The 25,527-nt window shown below is 30.3% G+C and overlaps 1 protein-coding gene across 21 annotated transcripts in view; it reads left to right on the top strand.

Moving 5' to 3' along the window:
• The window catches only part of ASPP (Ankyrin-repeat, SH3-domain, and Proline-rich-region containing Protein), a 431,995-nt gene that overhangs the window by 337,497 nt on the left and 68,971 nt on the right, over nt 1-25,527 (top strand). The window contains exon 1 of one of the 21 annotated variants that reach the window (XM_088272407.1): nt 2,004-2,753. The exons of the other annotated variants lie outside the window; for them this stretch is intronic. Within the exon in view, the coding sequence (XP_088128533.1) occupies nt 2,070-2,753 (684 nt within the window). The 5' untranslated portion in view covers nt 2,004-2,069. Of the gene's footprint in view, nt 1-2,003; nt 2,754-25,527 lie in introns of those variants that run through there. 21 annotated transcript variants of the gene reach the window in all.

Here is a 25,527-nt window from a genome sequence, read left to right as displayed (position 1 = left end):
TAGGGGAACGTATTTATAGAACCGTTAATTATGTATTATGTTTTAGTTTACATTTAGATCTGAAGATGGAAGCTTGACTTCCGAAACAAGTTGTCATAAATAAACTCAAGTGTTAAAAAAACAAGTGTTTTTTTTTAATAATTTCAACATGTCCACAAAGTAAATGCTGAAACAATAAATAATACAGAAGTATGATAGAGCCATAACATGAACAACGATTGTCACAAATTATTTTTTTTGTTTGTTTTAATAATAAAATACAATTTAATAGACTATTGAAATGAGTTTATGATTTTAGTGTTATAAAAAATAAATTATGTTAACATTTTTAATTATGAATTACATCTAGATGTATAGGTCTGCTATCGGATGTCCGGAGAAAGAACATAAATATTGATTTATTTTATGCGTGTAGTCAATAAGTTTATTCCCAAATACAACATTGTATTGGATACAAGCCTAGATTGAGTTCCGCAATCGGCCCTTAGAGCTTTCCTAAAAATTGATACTCTGGTTCGAGGTAAAGCTTCAACCCTCGATATTTCCTGAAAGAAGACTTCAGGAAAGATGTACCGAAAGAAAATTGTTGTCAGCCCTCGTTATCTTATCTTCATATAAGCTTTTTTTACAGATGCTATAAAGTAAAAAGGTTTTCGTCCAACGTCAGACATCGACATGCTTTGTGACTCTATATAATCGTACATATTTACTTTATATGAGATTTCGTAAACGCGTTATAGACGTTTTCAAACATATATTATATATTTATCTAAAAATATTTTGAAAGGATTTTCTTAAATAAAACATTTGTACCATATCCAATACATTTTAAACCTTAAACATGATTATATACATCAAATAAATACATATGAAATAATTAAAAAAATTCAGTTTAAAATCTGGATTTATTGATTCGGCAGTTACTTTGTAGTAATACCTATTTATTTTAAATTTATATTTCATTTGTAACACTTTTTATTAAAATCTTTTACGACACGTGTTTCAATGCGTTCCACATCAGTTTCAAATACCGTATGATGCGAGATGCTTCGAAATACTTATCGCAATAGATTTTAAGGAAATGTGGTATTTAAAAAGTGAAATTTAAATACAATAATACTTGGTCGTGTACGGTCATTGATTTTTCCGAAGGGAAGTCTAGTACACGAATGAATTTCTTGTATAAATTCAAATTTACGTGACTTGGGCATATCATACTATAACATTTTTTGTTTCAAAATTTTATTCATTTCAATTTTTCTTATCTCACTTTTTTTCTTCATACATATTTTTTATATACTGTCTTTCTTCCTTTTCCTAGTTTGAAAATTAGGTTCATACCATCGTGTTACATATATTGTATATTTTATACCCATGCATAGTCTATGCATATGAGGGATTTATTATTTTATATTTTCAAGATGAATGATGTAATGAATCAATGTACCACGAAGTACGCAAAGAAAAATGTTTAAAGTAAATGTTAAATTAAAAATGGCTATATATTACAAGAAAGTGGCGGCCGAATTAAAAAGTTTATTATTATTTTTATTCCAGGTAACTTTATTGTGATTTGACTGTTAGTGTTGTATTCTCAAAATACTTTTGCGTAACTAAAAGTTGTAGTAAAGTTTATCGAAAAGTTTGCAATTTCAGGCATTTTGGAGTGCTTTCTCATAATTTATCGAATATTTATGCCTTAATGATGACTCGTTGTCGGTCTGCAGGAGAGCTTCTACTGCCTACGTTAACTTCCCTAGTGCCTTTTTAAATTAATGGACAAACTCCTGTACTTTCTACATTTGCCGGGAAACGAGAAACAATGAGTTATGAAACCGTCATTTCTTCACAGTGAGCATTAAACTTCCAACGAAATATGAACAAATTCGGTTGAATAATAAAGGTGATTTATCACACGAAACGATTAGACTTTATGAAAAGTTATTTGTTTGATGAATGCAACGCCAAATTATCCGTAACTACAAAATGAGCGGCTAAGAAAGATAAATGATTTGAACATTAGCGAATCAAGGAACATTTATGTTAAAATTTCGCCAGTTTTGGGCAAGATGCTGGCTTGCGTGTGTCAACCTTCGGAGTCGCGGCTGTACAAGGGAGGGGTAGTGACCCCTCTAGTGCATCTGGGGGGCAGGGGCGTCAGGCCTCGCCCCCCGAAACCGCCCCCTAAACCGCAATCATTATCCACCTCCAGCGAAGACACAAAATCATCCCCTAGCCCTCAAAAGCGCAGAGAAAATTCACCTAACAAACCCAACGAATCAACACCATTCCTTAAAAGAAACAAAGAAAGTAGCCCGAAAAAGGAAGATTTTCTTCACAGCACAAAGAGTTTAGCTAAAGACCGAGACATTCCGCGACCGCATAAACCCATTAGCGAACTCACAGCTATTGAAAAAGGCGGTCGCAAGTGCAATAAGAAGGACCCATTCCCGAGAGGACATCAGGAAAAACTTTTAAAAACTAAAAGCAAAGTTGATTGTAAAGTTTCACAGAAGGAAGGTTCGGAATTGGGTGAGAAGACGCGCGGAGGTATTGTGACCATCACGGATAACGACGGAAGGATATACTGCGTGGATAACCTGATTCTCGTCGAGGAGGATGTGTTCCGGAAGTTGGGGGATGAGGAGCAAAAAGCTCCACCGCTGCCGGAGAGGGTGGCCAAACTCACAGTCAAGAGCAAGGCACCCGGTAGTGAGGGAGAAGCTTCAGCGGGTGGGACTAATTCTCATGAGGTATATATACTATTGATATCATGATACTTGTATTGTAAAGTATTTTGGTAAAATTAGTACTCGTAGTTTATTTTGTATATTAAGCATTGTTTACTTTGTGGAATGGTAATATAATACTCTCCTTATAATTTATCGTTCACTTGCAGCATTGTTTACTTTGTGGAATGGTAATATAATACTCTCATTTTAATTTATCGTTCAGTTGAAACATTGTTTACTTTGTGAAATGGTAATATATCACTTTCATTATAATAATTAAAGAAAACACTTTGTTTTTTACCACTTGAGTTTTTATTAAAGACTACATGTTTCAGAAGTTAAACTTCCATCATTCAGGTCTGTATAATAACTAAAATATAAAATATAAAATTTTTCTATAAATAAGGAGAGGGGAAAGTAAGGGGAAGGGGTTAGTCAAGGAACGGAGTTTGAAAACAAAGGAAAAATTGAAAGCAATGGCGAAGAATTTTGAAACAATATATTATTTAATAAATTATTATTAGAATTCAGGTTTTTTTGTATTTCTAAATTTTCAAGATAATTCATAATTTGGCCTTTATATGGAACAAGGTGTAATAATTTTAATTTATGAGAGTGAAATGAGTGATTAGTATCTATTATATGATTTGCAAATTCCGAAAAATAATTACTAACAAGACCGCTATGATGTTCTTTAATTCTAATCTTCTAATTTCTCGCAGTTTGGCCAATATATTTTCTATCACAATCTCCACACGAAATTTCATAAACACCAATTTCATAAACTGAATGATGGAAGTTTAACTTCTGAAACATGTAGTCTTTAATAAAAACTCAAGTGGTAAAAAACAAAGTGTTTTCTTTAATTATTGTAACATGTCTTACCACAAAGTTAATGCCGAAACAATAAATAAAATATCACTTTCATTATAATTTAGCGTTCACTTACAGCATTGTTTACTTTGTTGAATGGTAATATAACACTTTTCTTATCGTTTATCGTTCACTTCGCTCATTTACCCAACCATTCAAAATGGAATTCTACCAACTGTCTGCAGTTACGAAAAATAAAATTAACAAATATATTCATTATTTTGTTACTTAAATGCTTTGTTTATTTTTTACGCGGAGCCTTAAAAAGAATACCTGTGTCAATGTCTTTTCGCTGTCAAAATAATTTCGTTTGAATTAAATTCTGAATTACAAAGTAAATATGAAAGGCGTCTGTTTATTTTCTTTTTTTATATATTCATTTATTTGATTTTACGTAAAAATATATACATGATGAATTCGTAATGCAAATTCGCGTTATTCGTGATCATTTTGAACATTGAGATCAAAGAATCGTTTTTTTCTGAGCCTACCTTGGAAATAATCAGAAATTGCCTTTGTAATTACATGTTGTTTTTTTTTATTTGACTTTGGTTTTAATGGAAATTATTTTCTTTGAACCCAAGTAAATTGAGGGCGTTTTTTTATGAAAAGGGTGTTTATGGAGACGAGGATTTCTTGTAGCATAAACAATTTAATATTTCGCAATATTTTTACTACTACTACTATTAAGCCGTTTCCCCGCAGGGGTAGGCCGAGATGATGGAACGCCACACTTTTCTGTCCTGACATACACTCCTCGCCTCCTTCACATCCATACATCTAGTCATACATGCGCTCCGATTACGCAGACTTTTGACACCGCCATATTTTTGGTTCTGATTGATTTGATCGTGCCAAGTCTTTTTCGGTCGTCCTCGTTCTGTTTTCCCTCTCACATCCACCACATATATTTTCTTAGTCATTCTCTCGCTATCCTTTCGCTCCACATGTCCATACCACCGTAAAGAATTCTTCCTAATCTTTTCAATTATTCCTCGTTCAGCCTTACATCCTTTCTAACATCTTCGTTTTTAATTCTGTCATACTATGATTTTCCACACATTCGTCTAAGGGAGCGCATTTCAACAGCGTTCACTCTGCTTTCATCCTTCCCTTGCCAGTTCCATGTAATATTTGTAGTTGCGTCCAAATCTAAAATAATCCGGTTAGATCTTGCATGCATCGGAATAAATAAAAGCTCTGCCAAATAAAAGCTTTCTCAAACCAACCGTAGATAGCTCAAGTAAACTCAAACATAGAGCGTTATGAATGTTATGATATATGTATGAGTTCCAAAAAAAGTATAGTTTGGTTGTCAATCATGGATAAAATGGTGCATACGTGTTTTAAAAATAAATAAATATGTCTTTTCACTCAAATATATTATATAAAATATATGATTTGTAAACAAGCATTTAGACACATTCAAAATGTTTTGAATAAAATAACTGGTTAAATAAAAGCTAAATAAAAATTAAAAATAATGTTTTCAGGCATCTCCCAGTTTGTAAAATAATCCGATTAGTGAAAGTTTTCTCAATCCAACCATAGATGACCCTCGTAAACTGCAATTTAGGACATATGTATTATATAATTTAACATATGTATTAGTTCCAAAATTTTTAATGGTGTGGTTTTCAATCATTGGTATAATGAATGTTATATATCGCTCACTCCTTTCAAGAACGTCATAAATCAACGATTTTTCAGGAGAACGTTTTTAAAGTTTAAAAATATGACACAATGTATTAAAAATAAATATCAAGCCACTTATTGGACTTTTTACTGAGCAACAGATCTTTTTAGGTAAAACCTAAAGGTTTTTTCTCCATTTGAAAAATATTCAGTATATTTAAAAATAATATTAAACAATACCTTTTATTCAAAATGCAAAAACAACATTTTCTGCCCTGTAGTGGGTAAATATAAAGTAAAAATATGCCGCTTTTGCTGGGATATAGTACATTTTATGGACATTTTGAAAACATGCACAACTTAAAGTTTTCGATTTTTTATTTATGACGTTCTTGAAAGGAGTGAGCGATATGTGTAAAGTTTGCACTTAACCAGCCATAAACCTTGGTAATACCCAGACTTCCATATTTATCTTTATATTTATTAAGATTTCAAAATGTGAATTTAGTATTTATATATTCTTCTTTTTGTTACAGGTAAGATGTCAATCTTTTAAATCTACAGAGACAAGTATCCTGAATTCGAGGCTGGTAAAATATTTCTTAAATTATTTGTCTTAGTGAATTTTCTCTCGCAAAAGCTCTCTCGATATTTTCGTTAAAATGTAAGGACAGTAGAAACCTAATATCGTATAAAATGTTCTCGGCGAATCGCTTATCGAATCACACGCAGATAATAAAATTTACAGCATGTCAAACCGTAAAGATATCTTATCTCTGCGGGGTTGTATTACGTACACCTGCGACAGAATAAAATAGGGGTGTTTTTTTTTAGCTTAGCTGGTAGTACACAATGGACTCCTGGTTTCAACCTTAATGAATGGAGGCCTCAGTGAAGCATGGAGTTAGCAAAAGAAGGATTAAAGTAGACTTAATTTTTCCTAGTAATGAGCAAATATTGAGACTTTCCTTATTGACCCACCGTAGATAATCCCTCCTGTTCCCAATACGATTAAAATAAAACTTTTTTTTAAGTTAAAAGGAACATAAATCCAATCATGATCTACAAACCTTGTACATAATAAGAAGGTAAATAAAAATTCAGATCTAATAAGGTCTCAAATAATCAATTTCCATCTAAAAAAATACTAAACGCAGTCGAAATGCGTTCGCTCAGAGGTTCGAATGGTGATAAAAAGAAATAATGCAACGATGAAATAAACAATATTGATGAAATTAGGACAGGGGTGTTGAGATGATTCGGGCATGTTAATTGAATGAATTACGAATTAATAGAAAAATAATTTTTAGCAGCGAATTTGGTTGGTAATATAAGCAGAAGAATTAACAACAAATATGGGAGTCGGACACTGCAATTTATCGTTCTGAACATTTTTTATTTGTTGCCGACGGATGTTAGATGTCAAAATAAAATATGGATAAAGGCAAAATAAAGGAATGGGTAAATCAGAAGTTAATTTTATGAAAATTGTAAAATGTTTATATTCTTAATTATTTTCTCTTTTTTGTGTCTATATTAGGTTTAAATCGTTAAAAACAATAAAAAATGTATTGAAAAAAGACTCCACCGACAAGACACACAAGGTGGCTTGGTGGGTCTCTGCAAAAAAAAACTTCTAAATACTTATGTATAAATTGTGATTTAAATAAATGTATACAAATAAAAAAAAGAGAGAAAGGCTGGGGAAAATTTGTTACGATCAGATGTAAGTGCTCATATCAGGATTCAGAATAATCAGTGGGAATGCATTATGAGTAGCAGTAATGTGAATTATAGAGGCGAAGAATATTTGTAAAGACAGATTAGTGTTGCGTTATATTATCTCTGTATACCCCTGGGGGAAACTTTCAATCCTTGCTGAGCTTTATCAACACATTTTCCAGTAAGATAAGCATTAGCGCGTTTCTGCGTCATACGTATATGCGATCGCAACGCATCTCTGCATTCTGTCATTGTATGCTTTAGAAATACGCCCTTAACCCTGTACCGCTGTTAGAACCTGTGGTCTTAACTAAGATTAACACCTTGCTATTTCTATCTCGGTATTTCTAGTCTCGCGGGATGTATTGTCTTCTCAGCATCCCCCCTCCCCTGAGATGTCAACTTCTGTAATTAAAAGGCCGTGTTTTATGTCACCCGCTTTCACTATATCTTTCTATAAAATAGATTCATCTTGGTTGCTATAGAGCCTCAAATATGATTTTATTTTAAAGAGATAATCAGTTTTCATTACGCATGGCATTCGAAAAGGGGATTATTTTATAATAAATCGAAAAAGGTAGTAATTAACAACACACACACACAGACACACACTCCTACTCTTCTCTTTTTCTATCTCTTAATGTTTCAACAGTAATTATAACATATATTGTGGAATTGTTTAATTGGCTGTATTATTGTTAATGTAACTATTCTTTTATTATATTTGTAGCGTAAAGCTGTACGATTCCCGAAAATAAATAAAAAAAAAAATAAATGAAAATATTTGCAATACGAATGTTCCTCTTTCTCGTGGACATTTAAATTGTTCAAAATAAACCAAATAATATTATTATTAAAAACACAAATATAAATAAATATATATAAAAATATATATATAATATACACTCGGAAAGGAAGCGATATTTTATGACAAGTACTTATATACCTTATACAGGGTTGGAGAGTCAATAAGCGTTAAGATATCCATTATGAAATACAAGAATAACAAGTATTTGCCCTTAGGAAATAATTTCCCTTAATTAAACGACGGAAATTAAATTAATACAATCGAGCATTTTGTAATTATACCAAGTCATTTCAAATACTACTTATTAGGAAGTAATAATATCTAGTTTCATTAAGGGATGCTTTAACTTAAGGGTCTATAATATTCATTAATTTAAATAATATTCACCACTTATGCTTTTTTGGTCATTCTCTCGTTATTCATTATTTCTACATGTCGCTCACTCCTTTCAAGAACGTCATAAATCAAAAATCGTCAATTTTCAGTTATGCATTTTCTCAGAATGCCCAGAAAATGTACTATATCCCAGCAAAAGAGGCATATTTTTTACTAAATATTTACCCGCTACAGGGCAGAAAATGTTGTTTTTGCATTTCGAAGAAAAGGTATTGTTAAATTATTCTGTTAAATATACTAAATATTTTTCAAATGGAGAAAAAGCCTTCAGGTTTTACCTAATAAGATATGTTGCACAGTAAAAAGTTCAGTAAGTGGCTTGATATATATTTTCAATACATTATATTATATTTTTAAACTTTAAAAAGTTTCTCCTGAAAAATCAAGTATTTTGATTTATGACGTTCTTGAAAGGAGTGAGCGATGTGTGAAATATAAGTCTGGAGAAAAATGTTATGTTAATAAAATTATCATGAAAAAAAAAACATCAATACTCATTTGAAATTCATTCTCTCGTTTTTGCGTTTCAGCGACAAATTATTAAAATTAATACGAGTATATTTATAAAAAATGGCAATTTTAAGGCTACAATTCTCTCTCGCGACATGCAATATGCTTATTAAATTGAGCGTGAATAGGGCCACGCATGTAGAAATTATTACCCCAGGAAAATAAAATAATTTATTTACATTCATATCTTATCTTATTTCCACTATTTTCAACGAGTCTGTAGGGCTCGTAATTTTAAATGTAAATTATTTACATTTCAGGCTCATTAACCATTCTGAATAGAAGGGTCAAAGGATTATTAGTTTAGCTCATAGCTTCAAAAGTACGCGAGTGGAAAAACAAAATATAAATTTATTCATGAATTATATAAAATATAAATGTAACAAAATATGTATAAAATTACTCTTTTAGAATGTACGCCTTTGATATTATGACGTGACGTAAATTATTTATTTTATTTACAACATTTTTTAGTGTCTCCAAATACTAAATCGAAAATTATGATTTCAGGCGTTCCCAGGTTCGGACCTTGCATACAAATAAAAGTCTCTCTGCTAAATAAAACGTTTCTTAATCCAATCATAGATGGCTGTTGTGGATTTCGTTCAATCACGAAACGTCATGACATTGATATTGTATGGTTTCCAAAATTTGAGTAGCATGATTGTCACTCATGGGTAAAATGGTGAATGTTACACGTGTGTGAAGTAATCACTTAACTAACCTATGATAGATCATAAGCCTTTTGAATACCCAGGCTTTCGTATGTTTCTTCTTTGTCTATGTTGAGATGTTAAACATGTTTATTTTTATTCATTTTTAATTTAGATTGAAAGAAGAAAGAAAGTCCACTCAATGCGATCGAAAAGCGATCTCTCATACAAATGATCTGTGATATACATATGTTTCAATATCGATATAATGTACAAATGCAAGACGATCTAATTAATAAATATGTGTTTTGGACATGTGAATCGAATAAATGAAAGAAGAATAGTAAAACAAAATTATAAGGCGAAGTGCATAATATAACTTTTGAATATAATTTTCACGTCGATTATTTTATTTTTAACCCATTTTTTAATGTTCTTCTTGAGAAAAATTCACTTTATATTAAAGTGTATAATATATTTTCATGAATACTATAATAGACAGATAAATAATTCTGAAAATAAATAAGTAAATAAATAAAATTGTCGGCAACAGTTTCACGACCAACACGAGTTAATTTTCTGTGGGGAGTATCAAAAAGTCTTAAAACTTGGGGAGAATAAATCCACTTTGAAAAAAGTTTCTGAAAAGAAAAAGTAAGGAATTCCTAGTTTTGTTTGTTTAACTATCAGGAGCTCGCTTTTTGGTGGAAAACTTTGTTATTTTAATTTCTTTATAACAACTCACATGGGAGAGATTATTAATAGATAAAAGTGTTATGTAATCAGCGTATAACAACTTATCACATATATTTACCACTTTTTAAAAATAAATTGTGTAAATTTTTAAAAAATAATTCTACGACGTAAAGAAAAAACTCATTTATTAAATTAATTCCAAGGTTTTTTTGTTAAATTTAAGTTTTACTTGTTAAACACCGCTATTTCTTAAAATTTAACGTGACACGTGTTTTTAAGTATTATACATGATTTTCAAAGACCGTATGCAGAATGCATCGAAACACGTGTCACATTAGGTTTTAAGAAATAGTGGTATTAACCAAGTAAAACCTAAATTGAAAATGGAAAGATATTACCTCAAATTCACTGCTGAATAAATTTGCAATGGATTATAATGTCTTTAGAGTAATTTGAGATTTTAAAGATTTTCAAATATTAACCCTTTGAAATTCGTTGGCGCCGCTACGACGACATGATAAACTCTGTATTATTTCTACTGGCGCTGTACCAGCGCCATAAGGAATACATTTTTCGTTAAAAGGTTTCCTAAATAGATATAAACATCTCCATATATCTTTATAAGCACTCTCGACTGATGTTTGTCATGTATTTTGATTTGCTTTTTTATTTGAAAGAATTACAACGCATTCATCTTTTTGACATTATTTGTGTGACATATTGAAGATGGCAAAATAACATTTTTAGTGGTAGCGAAGATAATATTGTTTTAGACACCATAAGATTTTTCTTGTAAAACCTTGACAGGAAAGACGATTATGTTCAAAGTGAAAGAAGAAAAAAACTTGTTTTTGCTACAAATATCATACTTGAATTTCTTTTAAATAATAATTTTAAGACGTCATTAGTACTTCCGTTTATTTACTATCTTAAGAAAAATTATTTCAAGTAAACTGTAAAAATTATTTTCCTTAAAATCTTTTGAAAGTAGCTAGTATGCCGTATGAAAAAAATCTGGAGAATAAATGGAAAAAAAACTGCTTCTAACATAACATACATCAATTATTCAGGGAGTTAATTTAGTATTTACGTTTTTCATCGATTAACCATACAACTCAGAATTTCTAAAGTAAAATAAAATACAATGATTAAAGAAGACACTTGTTTTATACCACTTGAGTATTATTAAAGACTACATGTTTCGGAAGTTAAATTTCCATCATTCAGGTCTGTGTAATAACTAAAATATAAAATATAAATATAAATTGTTTATAAATAAGGAAAGTTAGGGGGAGGGGGTTAGTCAAGGGGCGGAGTTTGAAAACAAAGGAAAAATGGAATGCAAAGGTGAAGAATTTAAATTAAATAAAATAAGTAATGTGTTATGTACCTATGATTAAAATTTAAAAATACAACACTTGTTTAAGACCATATTCAGGTTTATTAATGCAAACACGACTAGTTTCTAGAACTAGAGATGTTCGAACCAAAATATCTGCAGTTCTCAAAACTAGTCGTGTTTATACATTTATAAACTCAAAATTTGTCTTGTACAGGTGTTTTATTTTAATATTTAAAATGAATACATTAATAAGGTACTATTTTCAATCATGATTACCATTTGTCAAAAAAAAAATTCATGTAACTTTCTGGTAAATTGGAAATCCTATGTATAATGAAAATAAAGTCACGGCACGTACATTTTTTTCAATATTGCTTAAAACGTCCTCCCAATTCGAAGTAATGGGGTGACTTACGAAGGATGAACAATGACTTATTGTCTTTATTTAAAGCAGCTTTCGTGAATGTTTAATTAAAATGGCCCCAGACGGTATATTTTTAATGAGTTTAGTGACAAAACCTCTTTTGATAAATCTCGTATTATGGAAAAATTCTGCTTTCAATTTAGTTGGTGAAATTATACTTCTAAATCCCTATTTATTTTACGAGCCTACCTACCGATGTTGTTAGATCGTAATCTATTATTTTTGTCTCTATTCACCCCATCGCATTAATTAAGGAAGTGAATTATCAATGCGACAAACACGCCTATTCCAGTACTTAATTAATTATAAAACCAACTAACTAAGTAACCATCTCACCGCTACCCTTATAGGTAGGCAGAGAAAATAGAACCCCACATCAATTTGTCTTTACGAAAAATCTTTGCCTCTGCCACTTTCATGCATCTCCTCATACATACCCGCCGATTAGTTCGACACCTGGCTTGACCACATTCATGGCCGTACCAAGTTTTGTTCGATCTTCCTCTTTTCCTATATCCAGTTTTATTTGGCTCATATTTTTTTCTTCACTCATGACATGATTAAGTTTTTGACAAACTTGATTATGCTAAAATTGCTTTGGTCTTCTTCTGCTTCTATTACCAACCATATCCGCCTCATAAATTTGTTTGATTCACTCATTCGAATTACATGCCCAAACCATCTCAACATACCTTACTTAATTTTATCGATATTTTTCAGTTGTGCATGTTTTCGGAATACCCAGAAAATGTACTATATTCCAGCAAAAGCTGCACATCTTTAACTTAATATTTACCCGCTCCAGAGCTGAAAGTGTTGTTTTTGCATTTTGAAGAAAAGGTATTGTTTAATTATTTTTTGAAATATACTAAATATTTATCGAATGGAGAAAAAACCTTCAGGTTTAACCTAAAAAGATCTGTTGCACAGTAAAAAGTTAAATAAGTGGCTTGATATTGATTTTTAGTACATTGTGTTATATTTTTAAACATTAAAAACGTTCTCCTGAAAAATCAAGTTTTTTGATTTATGACGTTCTTGAAAGGAGTGAACGATATCTCATCCGTGCATTATTTCTTTGTATCACCATTCGGACATCTATCATACATCGTTTTGCATCATATTCGTCTGAGAGTACGCATTCCGACTGCATGTAGTCTTCTCTCATCCTTATATTACCAACTCCATTATTCAATTCCGCACATTAGTGTTGAACAAATTAACATCATCAAAATTACGTCACATTATACTCATCCACATTACACTCGCTTATCTTCAAGTGTACGTTATATTTCCACGCGTCTTTGGCGATGAATAAATTATTCGTACTCGAGTGGGGATAATGCCCCAAAATATGGCGTGTTGTTAGGAAAACTGTATCGATTCTCACTTAGTGGAGCTTAAATAATGAATCGGACGGTTAATTCTGCCGGAAAACTGTTATTAATAAGTACGAGTGACTAACGTACTAGGGACGTGAGTATCGCTTTGTGTATTTATACCTTCTCAGGAGTGACGATCTGACAGTAAGTCTTTAAAGTAGAGGCTTCGCGGTCATTCCTTTTAAAAAAATATTTTAACAACTTTTTCATAAAAATTCCTATTATTTTATGAAACACAGTATCGTAAACCCTCGATATAACGGACCTCTATTTTGCGAATTTGCTAATAAATCGGACAAAAAATCTGATCAATGTGAAGAAAAAAAAATTTAAAACGTCCTGTTAATATTATACACGTTTAAATTCAAGTGTCGCTATCAAAAGTGCAAACGAAACTTGATTCATTTTTCAAAGCAGGATTATCGAAAGCAAGCGTGTCGATATCAAACAGCAACGTCTTTGACAACGAGTGTCCGAAGACAGTAAATATATTTTGTAAGTGTATGTATTTTTTTTCTTTATTTATATCTCAATATAGAATTTATAATTTCAAAACAGAGGGCGTGGCGTAGTTGGGTAGACGCTCGACCGCGAAACTAGCTTCGCGGGTTCGATTCCCGCAAATTTCAAAATATTTTCAAGAAAGATTTATTTTCGTTTAGTCTGGGTGTCTGTAATGTATTTTTTAAATTTACCTTCTCCATTCTTACTATCCTACCTGCAAACAAGCCTAAAAAAATATAGGCTTTACGAATCATTCCTTTTTTATATTTATTTTATACCAATTTTTATATAACGCACATTCGGCTTTTACGGACACCTCATCCCCCTAATTAGTCCATTATATCGAGGTTTTACTGTAGTAAATGTGTTATTATATTGATATTTATTTTTATATAATAAATTCGTATTTTTTTCTTCTTCAGTCTGAAAAATAATTTCTGGTATGTGTGGGATGCAAAATATTTGCCTCGAGTTGAGTATTCTACCCTTACGGGTGACTAGCGCGACTCGGACGGCCGATCGTGCCTCTGCATATATTAAATGCTCAATTTATTACAACAGGTAATGTTGAATGTCAACCGTAATTTGCCTCCGTAAAACAATTATTTATTTTATTTTCCTGAATTTATTACAATACTAAATTTTAACTGGGTTTCATGAATCCTGAAATGCTCATTTTAATAAACCAGTGTCGTGATATTTATATATTTGTCTGGCGTATAACATATTTTGTATACGCCAGACTCCGTTTTAAAGGGTGAAACTCGACAATATTGATTTTTTCAACATTTTTAGATCCATATTCATACGTTGATACCTCCTTAAGAAGCAATATATTTTATTTATTTTTCAAAACGTATTACAAACATAAGTCATATATATAATATTCCCGATGAGTAATTTCTATTTCTTATTTCGAGACATGGGATTAAGGTTAACAAAAAACAAATAATTAAGTTACAAAAAAGATTTTTTTTAAAACTAAAACTAATACACGGCAAAATATAAAAACAATGAACAGGTTTAGTATGTAAATAGGCATAAATAAATGAGAAAAACATAAGGTAAGAAGCATATTTAAAATTAACAAATCAAAAATCAGGTTTTTTGATATTTGACGTTGTTGAAAGGAGTGAGTGATATATCTAAAAATGATTTTGACTAAGACTAATGTTGATTATGTGGCCCCATAATAGTAAAATTGTATATGAGTCAATAAATTTAAACGCAAACTATTTGGTTGTTTATGATTCCTTTTCCCCATGGCCCATAGTATAATATATAATGCGAGTACACGGTTTTCGTAGCCGCAATATCTCATCCTGCCAGAAACACTATCTTAATTCTCCAGTATCCCCTCAGAGATAGTTTTTATCCCATATCTCAACACTCCTTCTCACTTTTCAACTCCTTTTTCGTAAAAACTTGCTATCGAAGAAAAACGCGTCCCTGCTGATTTTTACGCGTTCACAAAATACGCTCAGCTGACGATTAAACGGTTATTTCGGTGGACACAAAATTTCAGTCGCTAGGTACTTTTATTTCTGATTAGTTTTTTTACAGAGAAATATGTGTTTTTTATTATTTACACAAATATTTCAATTTCATACTATTTCTGTGAGCCTAAGCGGCTCATTATTAGAAATAGGTATTCGGTGTTTGATTTAACAATTAACTAACTAACCATCAAGCCGCTTCCCCGCAGGGGTAGGCAGAGAGAATAGAACGCCACACCACTATGTATGCAAACATTCTTCGCCTCTTCCACGATCATGCTTCTCCTCATACATACCCGCCGATTGTTTGGACTCCTAACCTGACCGCATTCAAGTATTTGGCATACCTAATTTAACAACTGTCCTCTTAACTGTCCGCCTCCGTAGTGTAATGGTCAGCACGCTCGGCTACCGTTCTAGAGGTCCCGGGTTCGATTCCCAGGGGGGGGGGACAAATAAATATAAGTGATTTTTTCACTGTAATATTTATTCAATATTACCTGAAGCGGAGGGCTGATCACCTTTCCTTCATGTGTAAACGATCAAGATAACACTGCGTTTATATGTAGCAGTGCCCTATGCACCATTGGGGTGCGGATAAGGGTTTCAATCAATTTAACAATTCATTGAACAATCAATACATAAGTTACATTTTTTTCCTTTAATTGATATACGATCGCTCATTTTCAGATAATCAATGAAATATAATAAGAATTTTATTCGACTTCCCTTATGGGTATTCTGAAATATCGCGAAGTTACTTTTCACCCGTTTCATTTCAGTAAATATTATCTTACCCCGATTTCTAATTTACCATACACCGTTGTTTCGATCTTGATACAATATATTCCTCCGCAGTATGCACATATTTACATTATCTTTTTTTCTTATGGAAAACAAAGTTTTGTTGTTTTAGGGGTTTATTCACGTTAACAGAAGCGAGATTTAAAACAGATTAATCAGCAAAGAAAACTTCTTTATAAAAATGGGAAGATGTTTAAAGGTTGATGAGAGATGATGAATTATTTTTGATAACTCGACATATATCAAGAAGGATACAGAAGTCTGGGTATTTACAGAGCTTACGACATGCCATAGACTGGTTAAGTGATCACTTTACACACTCGCAACATTCACCATTCTACCCATGATTGATAACCACAAACTCAAATTTTGAAAGTCATGAAAGTCAAGTCTGAATCATGACGTTCCATGATTGAGTTCACAATAGTCATCTTTGATTAGGAAAAACTCTCATTATCATACATTGTTCACTTTATGTAATACCACTTTTTGTGTTTTATTGGCCATACCATAAAGAGATGAATGCTATGTTTATACATAACATAAATTGATTGGATTTAGAAAGTTTTTTTTAGCATAGACCGATTAAAATATAATATTTTTTTAACATACGTTTCTATAAAACGATCACTTTAACCAGGCTAAGACACGTTGTAAGCCCTTGGAATACTAAGACCTCCATATTCTTCCGTATCTATGTTGAGATATCAAAATGTAAAAACTATTTTAAATTTTTGTTTTACTCGGTATATACCACTTTTTATTTAAATCTATTATGACACGTGTTTCGATGAATTCCGCATTATTTTCAGTTATCATGTGTTAAGCTAATAATTAATTTTATAAAATAGTGGTATTTGCAAAGTATAATTTAAATTGAAAATGGATTGATATTACCACAAAGTGACTACTGAATAAAATAATGAAATTGTTGAAACTTATATAATTTATTATTATTTATTCATAAGTCATCACTGGATTATTCACCCTATGGATGATATATCAATATTATAGGTGTCTCAACTTGAGATAGAACAAATATATATAAATATATATATAAATATATATATATATATATATATATATATATATATATATATATATATATATATATATATATATATATATATATATAATATATATATATATATATATATATATATATATATATATATATATATATATATATATATATATATATATAAATATATATATATATATATAAATATATATATACATATATATATATACATATATATATATATATATATAAATATATATATATATATATATATATATATATATATATATATATATGTATATATATATATATATATATATATATATATATATATATATATATATATATATATATATATATATATATATATATATATATATATATTTATAGATATATAATTTTTTTATGAATTTATTAATAACTTCTTTTGAGAATTTTTCGGGTTATAAAACCTGTCGTTTCAACACCCTCACATGTTATGCAAAAGAATAGAAAATAAATTTCCTCAAATTGTAGCCGAAATGTATGTGAAACACGTCACGGCCATAAAAACTAAAAGGTTATGCGTCGCTATTTCATTACAGCTGTGCTCCCCTACTTACTCCAATCTCACTTTATTCTTCGTCTTTCTTTCCTCGTTCTTCGAGAATTTAATTTATTCCTTATAATTAAAGCTCCCGCGGAACATGGACCCAGAATATGGAAAATTTCAAAGAGGCGGTTACACCAATTTTCCACAACTAAGACTCGGGCATCGCCTTAGTTCAGCAAAGCTATTCTTTCACATGATATACATTCCCATCCAATAAAATAATTACTTTAACAAAATTAGCCCTTAAAACTCCCAATTACCACAACATTTTGATATTATTTTTTTTAAATGACATCTTAACAAATATGAAGAAGATTTCATGTAAGCAAAGATCAAGATCACACTGCATTAATACGATGCAATAACCTGTGCACCATTGGGTGCGGATAAGGGTAAGTATTTAATCTCCTGACATAATATATATATATGAGTTCACAACAGCTATCCATGTTGGATTGAGAAAATTTAAATTTAGATGTTTGCAAGATCTGAACCCTGGATCATTTGTATATATTAACTGGGAAACGCCCGAAAACATTATTTGCTATTTTTTGTGCAATTATAATTTGACCTGTTATTTATTAGATGTAAAAATAACTCCTTAGTGCAGAGAACCCAGATTTGTGAACAAAATTTGTACACCATCAAAATGATGTGAATAATAATAACTTATTTTTATATGACATAAATCTAACCTGGGGTCAGTGCTGTAATATTGTCTGTACTACCTTTTCTTTCAGCTGGTCAACATAACTTATTTTTATTCTTCTTATTTCTCTCTTTCCTTCTTTTCCTCTTTTTTTACTAGTGATATGTGCTTTATTTTTTTACTTTATTACTTGTCACCTTTTTCCACAATACCAATAAAAAAGCAATGAAATTGGACGAGATTGTTGAATTTTTTTCAAGAAACTGAAAATTTGATCGATATTTGTAATCAATCAAAATTTTATCGAAAGTTTATGCTGTTGATATTTTGAGAAAAAGAAACGATTCATTAGTGATGGTTTAATGTTATAAAGCTATATTTGATGATTTATCACTGTCCACAATATGAAGCATGAACAAATAACTGTTTTAATATACAAATAAAACAATTGATTAATCAAAATTTGTATCTACACATGCATACATACACAACAAAAAAATAAAGGAAAGGTACATTTTTAGAGAGAGAAAGATTTTGAGAAAGAATTTTATAATTTTAACGAATTTCATGTATATATTTAATATGTTCATTTTTATTCCCTTGGGATAATATGCATATCATTTATTATAATAATAATGAGAATTGTATATAGCTACATTCTCATGAACAATCATATCAAGGGTCCTTTATAATTAACAATTTACGTACCTATTCTATGTGTTTATAGCTTTACATTTTTACCATTAGATATTTACGTATAGATAATTACATAAAACAATCAATGTCTTCGTGTTAAGGTAAAAGTGATAAAAGTTGGATTTAATCTGATTAATGGCCATGAGTTCCGGAAAAGGTGGGTAGATCGAAACTTAGCAGATTTCTGGATAGATCTCAAATTTGGAAGAAAGTTGTTCCACTACGTGAGACTTGCGACAGCGAGGACCCTGTCTTGAAATTTGTATTGGAACAATGTTAGGGGTCCGATAGTCTACCGATAGCTGATGTGTTTGCTGATTAAAGGGTTGTCTGTTTTCTGTTAATTTTCCCAGGACAACAGAGCTTTATTCAGGTGCCATTTCAAGAATCGTCCTTCACACTATCCAGCAAAGCTTAAAACCTTATTGTTTTTGGACTCTTTAACCAGTGAATTTCTTGAATTGATTGATTCGGTCACAGTCACTTTATGGTAAAATCCATTTCTAGTTTAAGTTTTACTTGGTTAACACCACTATTTCTTCACAACACTTTGAGTGTGTTCAAATACATGTTCACAAAATCTAGATTATCTCACATACTAATAAAAGAGTTTCTGTTCAATAAAAAGCTTATTTTCATCTCACCAATAAATGTCTCTAGTGAAGTTCTAGTGATTCGAGAACAATGTTCATATATATATAGAATTTGAGTAGTGTGGTTGTCAATAATGGGTAGAATTGGTGAATGTTACACGTGTGTAAAGTGATCACTTAAACCATCCTATGACGGTCGTCAGCCCCGTAAATGCCCAGACTTCCATTTTCTTCTTCATCTTTGATGAGATGTCAAAAAATTATATAACTTTTACTTTGTTAACACCAATATTTTTTTTATAAAAAAATTGTGACTCATGTTTCGATGCGTTCCGTATCATTTTCAAACACGGTTTGAATACAACAAAACACGTGTCATAATAGATTTGAAGAAAAAGTGATATTAACCAAGTAAAACAATTCTCAAGTGCTCTGACACGTGTGAATATTTTAGTATTTTGGCTGTAAATCGTGCTTCACTTGTAATCTTCTTCGTCTTCTTTAACCCTCTGCCTTCCACTGTAAGATACAGGCCTCTTCCGTATCCTTTAACTTTTTCGGTCGTTTGCTGGTTGCAGACAGTTTTCAACCCCCACACGGCTATAACGCCTCTTTAATTCTCCTAAAGTCTCCTATTTAGAATTTTAGGGGTCTATCTTGTAAGGTCTTGTCTTGCAACATGTACCATACTTCATTTCAATACAGAAAATATTCGTTTGACCTATTTTATTTTATTTTCTTAATTTAAAGATAAAAACATGGAGACAAAAGAACAACGTACAAAGATTATTGATTATCTGCGCATGGTGTAATATAGTCATATCAAATTACAAGGGAAAACGCTGTAATGGGATCTTGAACGCGATCTGTATGAAAGTACCAATATCATACATATTTATGTAAAACATACAACATGGGAGTAGGGAATCGCATAAACTTGTCAAAGCTATTATTTTATTTTCAGACGTTGAAATTTAAGAACGTATAAAAAAATGAGTACAGACAGAGTGCCGGAATTATCACATGTAGGTTCGTTCACTGGCGCAGTTTTCCAGGCACTTGCTAACAAGGGAATTTTAAGTTATTTGTTTATATTAATTCACTCACATCTTCTCTTCGTCCCTTTTTATTAAGTCACGTTAGATCTGGGCCTAGGTATTTAAAAAGAGTATTTTTTTCTTTTTTAAATGATAAATAAAATTGTTAAACAAATATATTTTTATATACACACACTCAGACAAATGTGTGAAAAATCATTGTATGACAGAATTGAATCGTAAGAGGCTGAACTAGGGAGAATCGAAAATATAAAGAAAAGTTGTTTAAGGCGGTATGGTTATGTGAAATGAATGGATTACGAAAGCATTATTAAGAAAGTATATTTGGCGAATGTGAGTGGGAGAACAGAACGAGGACGGCCGAAAAAGACTTGGCACGACCAGATTAATCGCAACCTGAAATCTGGTGATGTGTAAAATCTACGTAATCACAGTACAATACAGAGTATGACTAGATGTTTGCATGTGAGGGAAGCCAGATTATTTTATTTATTTTAGGACAGAAGTGTGTGGCGTTCCATTCTCTCTACTTTCCCCCTACCTTATTTTATACACAGTAGCGAGCAGTGAAATCTTTCCAGTCAGAAATCATCAGTTTTTGAAATAATATTTTTGGTTGTGATTTCTTGATACTGAACATTCATAAAAGGAACTGTGAATGCAATCAGAATGAATATGGTGAAATCCATGTCAAAACGTATTAAAGCAGTAATAAAAAAAGGAGGAACCACAATGTAGGTACCTATTTTGTTGGTTTTTGATAATTGTTAGTGTTATGTACCTATGTAATTTTATTTGAAGTATATATACATATATATATATATATATATATATATATATATATATATATATATATATATATATATATATATATATATATATATATATATATATATATATATATATATATATATATATATATATATATATATATATATATATTATGTATATATATATATGTATATATATATATATATATATATATATATATATGTTTATATATATATATATATATATATATATATATATATATATACAGAGCACAAATTTAGGTTGTTTTCAAAGTTACTAAGTTAACTTGTTAGCCACACTAAGCCGTTATTTTAATCGGCAGAAAAGACGGATTAAATTAGTGTCGAGTTATCTGATCAATCATTGGTTGGATTATTTCTCCCTGTTTCTTCCCTCCACTCGTTTCGTATAGATTTACATAATACAATATACAACAGACCCGAGCAATAATTCTTATCCCAAATCCCACAAGCACTTAGAGATTTACAGCTTCCTAGTCAGTTTCTTGTACCAGTTATGAAATATTGCATTTCCAATGTTTAAGGATTCGAACAATATTACACTGAATTTATGTACATTTTGAATTCCAATAAAATGAGTTTTAAGCTTTGTAAACACAAAGCTTAAAACATTGAACATTAAAACAAAATCAGAAAAAAAACGATTGTTCATATTTTAACCTTTAACGTAAAAGAATGTTGTATTTTGTATTTCAAGAGCATTTTTAAATTTGAGGTGTGGTAATATAACACTCTCCTTATCATTTATTGTTCACCAATACCACTTTTATAATCACTTATTTGTGACTGCCGGTTTCTTAAAAAAAATCTTTCTCTCTTTCAAAATATGTTATTATACAAATGTCAAACGGTAATAATTATATTTCAATGTCCTGATTATGGAATTATTATTCCGAAACCGGTAGTCACGAATAAGTGTTTATAAAAGAGGTATCACACCAAGTGAACGTAGAATGATGAGGAGAGTATTTTAAAATAACATTATTTCATTTATTTGTTACAGTCAATGTCCAAAGTTTAGATGCTCCAAAGTTTGACTGATCGATCTTAGAAAAACTTGAATATTTCATTTATCTCTTGAATAACATATTCATAGAAAAAAATTTAATGAAAAATGATAGCCGTTGATAAAACTGCATCAACTCACTATTAAAAACATATTTTTTCAAATTGTATCATTCTACATATCGCTCACTCCTTTCAAGAACGTCATAAATCAAAAATCGTCAATTTTTAGTTGTGCATATTTTCGGAATGCCCAGAAAATGTACTATATCCCAGCAAAAGAGGCATATTTTTAACTTAATATTTACCCGCTACAGGGCAGAAGGTGTTTTTTTTGCATTTTTAAGAAAATGTTTTTTTTTTTTTAAAAGTTATTTTTCAAATGAATAAAAAACCTTCAGGTTTAACCATAAAATATCTGTTGCACAGTAAAAAGTTCAATAAGTGGCTAGATATTTATTTTTAATAAATTGTATTATATTTTTAAACATAAAAAACGTTCTCCTAAAAAATCAAGTATTTTGATTTATGACGTTCTTGAAAGGAGTGAGCGATATGTGATGTGATATTTGTTTTTCTGTTGTAAGTAACAATCTTAAACAAATTAACCCTAATTTGATTTGAACAATACAATTTGTTGGTTTAAATGATTTATTAAAGCGAACCCCCAATCAGACAAAATACCTTCTTATATTAATCCAATTGTGGATTTCCGAGAGAGTAACTAATGATAATACATAATTCATTTCCATCGTCAAGTCGTTTGAATGATAGCATTTAAATAATTAATGATATTCATGAAATTTTAGATCTAATATCTACTCACAACATGTACGATGAATGATGTTTATGAATAATGATGGAAAGCTTTCAAATATTTGGTAATCATAATTGCTAACGATTTTCTCGATATGTATATTAAAGCTAAAATTTAACCTTACGCTAGAAATATAATAAGTTAAGGCATACGTATACGTTAATGATGTATGCATATTACAATAGGAGAATTCAAATAGTTAAGGTCAAAATAGCAATAATTAATTTGCGTGTAAATTATATATATATATATATATATTTATATATATATATATATATATATATATATATATATATATATATATATATATATATATATATATATATATATATATATATATATATATAATATATATATATATATATATATTTATATGTATATATATATATATATATATATATATATATATATATATATATATATATATATATATATATATATATATATTATATTAAAATATATCTTCTTCAAACTCTTATCCGCACTCCAATGGTGCATAGGGCAATGCATCATATAAACGCAGTGTCATATTGATCGTTATAAAAATAATGTTATAATTTTTTTAAATATGATTGCTCAATTTTTTGACAAAATGTTTTAAGACTATAACGGATGCTCATTGAAATGAGATAAACTGATCTAACTTTTCTATGATTATATATAAAAATATCTGATAGACATAACACTCTTCTTCTTCTAACCCTTATCCGCTTTCTCAGTGGTGTATAGGTCACTGCATCAAACGTAATGTTATATTGATCGTTTATACATGAAGGAAAGGTGATCAACACTTCGATTCAGGTATCAGTCCAGGGTAATATTGAATAAATATTACAGTGAAAAATCACTTATATTTATTTGACCCTCTCTGGGAATCGAACCTGGGACCTCCAGTACGGTAGCCGAGCGTGCTGACGATTACACTACAGAAGCGGTTGAGCTAGTCTACAATAAATATTAATAATCATTCCCCGTGTCACCTGTCCGATTCTAAATCTGTATCATGATGGATGGACTTCTACGATAGTCCTAATACACCCATATTGTATTATGAATGAGTATATTCACTTATACGCGGGTTTCCCCGCTATAAATAATCTGAAGACCTCCCACCAAATCCGTGTTTATGGGGCTACGGACTTCGAGGCTTATGATTTATGGACGTAAAGCCTTCCTACCTAGCGAGGGGAGTCGGGAGGCTTCACAGGATTGTGTGCATTAAGGGATGTGACTGGATTATTGGGAAGTCGACTGACGCGCGGAACAATATATTATAGTATAACACTTAATATAATAGCTTTCAGAAGGGGTTATAATGTAATGTATACGGAGAATCCTTTTTTGTAATTAACTTACTTACCATATCGCCGCTTTCCTCAGGACTGGGCAGAGAGTATAGAACGTCATACTAATCTGACTTTTTAATCAATCTTCGCCTTTTTTACATTCATGTCTCATCTTATACATTCCCGCTGATTATTTCGACTCATAACGTGACCATTTTCAAGTTTTGAAATACTAGATCATGAAAAGTTTTCATATTATTTCTTGACATCTCATCAAAGGTGAAGAAGTATATAGAAGTCTGAACATTTACGGAGCTGACGACCGTCATAGTATCATAATATTCGTTTGCAAATAATTTCTGGAAAATAAAATAAATATCTAAGATAATTCAACGTTGCAATGCTTCTTAAATTTATACTTAATCATGAAAGTTACATCAATGAGATTCATTTTTTTTCTCCCTTTAATCAATTCACTACCCTAAAAACTACTAATTTACCTTTTTTAGAAATTTTCATAAAGGTTACGTACTTTTACAAATCATTTAGAAATATTTCATTTTTTATCCTTTTTTTACATGTTACTACATATTTTCACCTAAAAATATTTCACTTCATAAACTTTATAAATATATTATGTTTTCAAACCCTGAGTGTCTCTGGCATACGTTGGCCTATGTTTATGATTAGTCAGCAAAATATACACTCTCATTTTACGTAAAACAACAGCATATTATATTTTCTACATAGCTTTCCTCAATTCTGCTTTTAACATATTTTTTTTATGATTTCAACAAAAATGTATAGTTTATTTTTAAATAAATCGTTCACTCCTTTCAACAGCGTCATGTATCAAAAAACATGATGTTTTCAGGAAACGGTTTTTAAAGTTTTAGAATATAATGAAATGTATTAAAAATAAATATCAAACCACTTAGTGAATTTTTTAGTGTGCAACACATCTTTTTAGGTACAACCTGAATGTTTTTTCTCCATTTGAAAAATATTGAGTTTATTTTAA

This window comes from Brachycentrus maculatus, unplaced genomic scaffold, assembly GCF_059751285.1.
Source record: "Brachycentrus maculatus isolate JH-2025_06_01 unplaced genomic scaffold, ASM5975128v1 h1tg000496l, whole genome shotgun sequence".
Lineage (NCBI taxonomy): Eukaryota > Metazoa > Arthropoda > Insecta > Trichoptera > Brachycentridae > Brachycentrus > Brachycentrus maculatus.
Note: the sequence above shows the minus strand (reverse complement) of the source record. Positions and strands in the feature narration are given on the sequence as shown.